Genomic DNA, 4,637 nt, shown 5'->3' with positions numbered 1-4,637 from the left:
TCCACATGGTGCCGGTTCCAAATGGGGTCCAGGAACTGTCGGTTCTGATCCCGAAAAGGCAGGATATGGGCCACAGCCTGTGAGGGGAAAATCCAAAACCCAATAAAAACTCAGCAGACTCCCAGAGTGCCTCTGCCTCCCTGCCCCACGCAGCAGACAGGCAGCAGAGCAGGTCAGAGAAGAGAAAAGCAGCAGGAGAGGCTGCAGTGATGCACAGCAGGGTCGCCAGTGGCTGTCCAGAGCAGACATCAAAGGTCTTTCTGAGGCATTTTGAGGTTTCATGTGAAAAGGCTGAGCTACAAACTGCAGAGCACTCAGTTTATATCTGTCAGAGGACAAAGGGCTGAGTCAGACCATCCTGGGACTAATGTAAGGTTCCAAAGTGCTGAAATACATCACTTCAGATGCTTACACCACTAAAGCCATCTGCTCTTTAAAAAAAAAATTAAAAATAAAATAAAAATAAACATTTAAAATAAAATAAAATAAACCCCCAAAATAAAAGAGAAGAAATGCCCCCTCTCTGTGGAGATGCTCTCCACAGTTGGACATGCAACTTCTGAGTAAAACCCGGCCACCTTTCCATGGCTGGAACAGGCTGCTTTAAAGTGTGGCATCACATCCCTGAGAAACAAGGATGGCATGTCCTTGAACAGCCTCCCTCTGGGACAGTGCAGCTCCACATCCTGAGCTGTACCTGCAGCAAACAGACCTGCAGGGCAGGAAGAAACCTTCCCTAAGCATCCCCCAGAACTCACATCCCATCAGCTCCTTATCATATCAAATGGAGGAGTGCTTCCAGAAGCCATGGCTAAGCAGAGAGGCCTGTGTGGAACGAGATGTGGAGCTGGGAGAGGACAGGTGCTGCTCACTCAGCGAAACCAAAGCCCTGACCTTGGCGAGGAGGCCAGAGGAGCTCTGCATCTCTGCTCCAGGCACAGAGCCCAGCCCTACTCTGCAGAAGGGACCCTCACCACCCCAATGGGAGAAAGCCCCGCTTTGGTCTGCACATTTCCCCTGCTCTCCCAGGACAAACAGGACAGGATTCCAGGAGCAAACGGAGGCTCTGCATGGATTTGGGAGGGGAACAACGCTCTCCCCAGACACAGAACCGACCACCAGGTGCCTCCCAGGCCCCAAGCCCCTCAGGCTGGCAGGGGCTGCTCACCTGCTTGCCCAGATAATGGTCCACGCGGTACATCTCCTCCTCCCTGAAGAAGCCTGCCAGCTGTGCAGCCAGCTGCTGGGCCGAGGGCAGGTCGTGGCCAAAGGGCTTCTCGAGCACCACGCGCAGCCAGGCCCCGGCGCGCGGCCGGCAGCTGCCGTTGATGTGCCCCGCGATCTCCGTGTAGGCAAAGGGTGGCACGGAGAAGTAGAAGATCCTGCCAGCCTCCTCCAGCCCCTCCTGGCGGAGCAGGGTCTCAATCTCCCTGTTCAGAGCCGTGTAGTTCTCGGCAGTTTTCAGCTGGTGGTACTGGCTGAGCTTCAGGAACTGGTCCTTGAGCACGGCACACCGGTTGGGAGGCTCGTCGGGGGGACAGGACAGCTTCTTCAGCACGTCAAACATCAGCCTCTGCCCCGGCTCCAGAGCTGCCAGGGCACCCCCGTGGAACGTGAAGCTGTGGCCACTGCTCACTTGGTCCATGTAGAGCTGGAACAGACCCTGCCACAAATACTTCTTGGCCAAATCCCCCGTGGCTCCCAGCAGGATCACGGAGATGTGGCCCTGGGAGGCTCCAGCTGGGGATGGCAGGGCTCCCACGAACAGCACCGTGCACAGGACCCTTCCCAGCATCTTGGGGAGAAGAGGGAGAGCCAGGAACACTAGAGGTCAGGAATAAAAACACAAATCAACCCATGATGTAGCACTGCAAAACACAACACAAGGTACCTGCTTTCCCCAGAGAGCCAGGGGCCTCTGCCTGGATCCTCCACCCAACAGCCTCTCCTCCCCTCCACGAATCAAGGCAGTAATTTGGGTTCCTGACAGAACTGCAGCCTCCTTCTGCACACCAGAAGTGGAAGGCAGTGTGTGCTGCAGGTCCTTGGGCAGCACATGCACTGCTCCCACAGCTCTGGGGGTGTCAGTGCCTCTGCACAGGGAAACAAACCCATCTTCATCCAAATCCCAGGCTGGCCACAAAGGAGCACACGTGCCTGCACCCTGAATCCTGCTGGGGACTGTGCTCAAACACTGCCTGGCTGCCTTGGCATGGCTTCATGTCAATATTGTCACAGCAGCCCAGGGACAAACACGACCACTGGCAGCCCCAGGCTCTTCTTCTTTCACTTGTGGCTCCTGTGCCCCACCACTGAACTGGGTCTAATGGCTGCTGGCAGACTGGTGTGATAAAACAGCTCTGGGGAAGAAGTTCAGTCCCCAGATTGATGTGAGCCAGTCTAGATGCTGCCCCATGGTGCTGTGTCTGTGGCCAGGTGACAACCTGGGCTTTGTGTTCTGCCTCCTGCAGCCTCCACCACTGAGAGCAGGTCCTGTTCTGGCCCTCTCCACTCAGTGCCCATTCAAACCACTGCAGCCAGGCCAAAAAGTCCCTTCGCTCACACTTATTCATTCAAAATAAAGTTGTTTTTACCAGAAAAGACACATTCAGCACTTACACTGAGAAACACAGCAATGACTTTGCATCTCAAGAGATGTAATGTCACTGAAGAGAGGTTTAGTCACCCCTGAATGGGTGACTAAACCACTGTGCTGCTCTCATTACACAGGTATTATTTCAGCAGCTCTCTCACTGGCTATCTCCTTCCCTTAATGTCATTTTATAAGCTGTGTTTAGTTGGACCTTCTCAGCACACAATGTTATTTACTTCTTTAAAAACTCTGAGCTCTGGTCAATAAATGGTGATAACTAAATAACTACAAGGAACATCTGGATATCTCTCCCTGTCTGCAGCTTGAACTGCTCTGCAGAAATCTCGTGTTTCTCTCCAGCAGACTCACCTGTAACACAGGAGCTCTAGAGACCCCAAAAGCAGCTGGAGATTTTCCTCCTGCCCAGCCTCTCCCAGCGCAGCTCCTGCTCCTCCTGTGACTGGGTGTCTCTGATCAGTGCTCAGGTGTGCAGCACAGGTAAGGCAGGTTGTTCCCTTCCTGGAAAACGGGAGGGAAGACCCAATTACAACAGAGAAAAACCAGAAGTGCCTGAGCCAGCAATGAGCCAGCAACGTCCCAGCACATCCCTGCTCACAGCCCTGCCCCGCTGGCTGTGCTGAAGCCTTTGGCTGCTGTTTGTGAGCAGGTAAAACACAGGCACAGGTGGCAATTCCTGCTCCCAGGCAGCTACACTGAGCTGAAATGCAGTCTGGAAGCTTAACTCCTCCCTGCCCAGCCCTCTGCTTGGCTGTGTCCCCTCTCTCCCTCCTCTCCTGGCTGTTTGAGCTCCCTGAACGCAGCCAGCAGCACTGGCAGCTGCTGAGGCTCTGCCTGCAGAATAAATGATTCTCTGGTTCCCCCTCCCCTGCTGTGGGGTTATAACCCAGATGACAAAGTTCCCCAGTGCAATAAATGGGTATTTACACTTCCTGAGCAACCTTTGTTCCAGGAACCAGAGGCACTGCCACCCTGGCAGCCCTGCACAGTGAGGAATGGGACGGGTCTGGGTGGGCCATGCTGCCCCAGACCCACAGAAAAAAGGGAATTAGCCAGGGAACTTCCCGGCAGATTCAGCCACAGTCACGTGTGTTCCCAAACCAAAGGCAGTTTCACAACCCTCCCAATTGCAAAATATTGAGCTACACTGCACAGAATAAGCTCAGTAAACTCAGCAGTGTTTGTTTACTGCTTTCATATCAGCTGAGCACCACTGCTGCCATTAAAAAATAATACTCCAAAAATCCCCCAGCCAGGCAGAACAAAGTTACTCAGTCAGGCTTCAGGAAAAGACTCCTGGGCCTGATCCACATAAAACACACAGGAGCTTGGCCCAGCAGCCAGGCTGGGCACTCCCTGGCGTCCCCCCCCCCCTCCCCCAGCCACTGCAGCTCCCCTTCACAGGAGCTCCTTCCAGGTCTCTATGGAAAAAATGCAAAAGGCATTTTTGTTATTGTTGTATCCCCTCTGAAAAATAATCACCAGGTGCATGGCCAAAAGAGCTGGACTTGGATGGTCCTTGGGGGTCCCTTGCAGCTGAGGATATTCTGTGATTGTATGGAAATTGCAGCATGGCCCGGGGCTCACACGAAGGAAAGGGCTCTGGGATTCTCTGAGGACTGGGGAAACCCTACTGGTGCTCTGTACTGCAAACACCAGGGCAGGAATAAGCTCACCATCAGCTGCTGGAGAAGCCAAGGCTTAATGAGGAGACTCACATTAAAAGCAAGATGAGAGGTGCACGAATTCGTGTTTGGCCCTTCTGGCTCTGACTCAGCCTCACTCCGTGTGCTCTCGCCCCAGCATCGTGACAGCAGCCGCTTCCAAAACCCTGGAAAAGCAGGACAGGGGACTGTGAGGAACCCAGCCCGGTGCGTGGGCAGCGTGTGGAATGTGGGGATGAGCCCAGGGGTGGCAGGGATGAGCCCATCTGTGACAGGGATGAGCCCAGGGGTGGCAGGGATGAGCCCACCTGTGACATCCGTGGGCCCACCTGTGGCGGGGCTGAGCTCACGGGTGACAGGGA

At 54.4% G+C, this 4,637-nt stretch overlaps 1 protein-coding gene across 1 annotated transcript in view; it reads right to left on the bottom strand.

Annotated features, from left to right (window-relative positions):
* H6PD (hexose-6-phosphate dehydrogenase/glucose 1-dehydrogenase) overlaps nucleotides 1-4,442 on the bottom strand; it is a 9,860-nt gene extending 5,418 nt beyond the window's left edge. The window contains 5 exon segments of the mRNA XM_031062565.1: nucleotide 1; nucleotides 3-77; nucleotides 1,169-1,824; nucleotides 2,963-3,112; nucleotides 4,330-4,442. The exon segment at nucleotide 1 is cut by the window's left edge and continues 57 nt beyond it. Coding sequence (XP_030918425.1) covers nucleotide 1; nucleotides 3-77; nucleotides 1,169-1,795 — 703 coding nt within the window. The 5' untranslated portion in view covers nucleotides 1,796-1,824; nucleotides 2,963-3,112; nucleotides 4,330-4,442.
* Nucleotides 4,443-4,637: the final 195 nt, after the last annotated feature.

The sequence above is a fragment of the Geospiza fortis genome, unplaced genomic scaffold (assembly GCF_000277835.1).
Source record: "Geospiza fortis unplaced genomic scaffold, GeoFor_1.0 scaffold662, whole genome shotgun sequence".
Lineage (NCBI taxonomy): Eukaryota > Metazoa > Chordata > Aves > Passeriformes > Thraupidae > Geospiza > Geospiza fortis.
The sequence above is the reverse complement of the archived record's forward strand: the minus strand, read 5'-3'. Positions and strand labels throughout refer to the sequence as shown.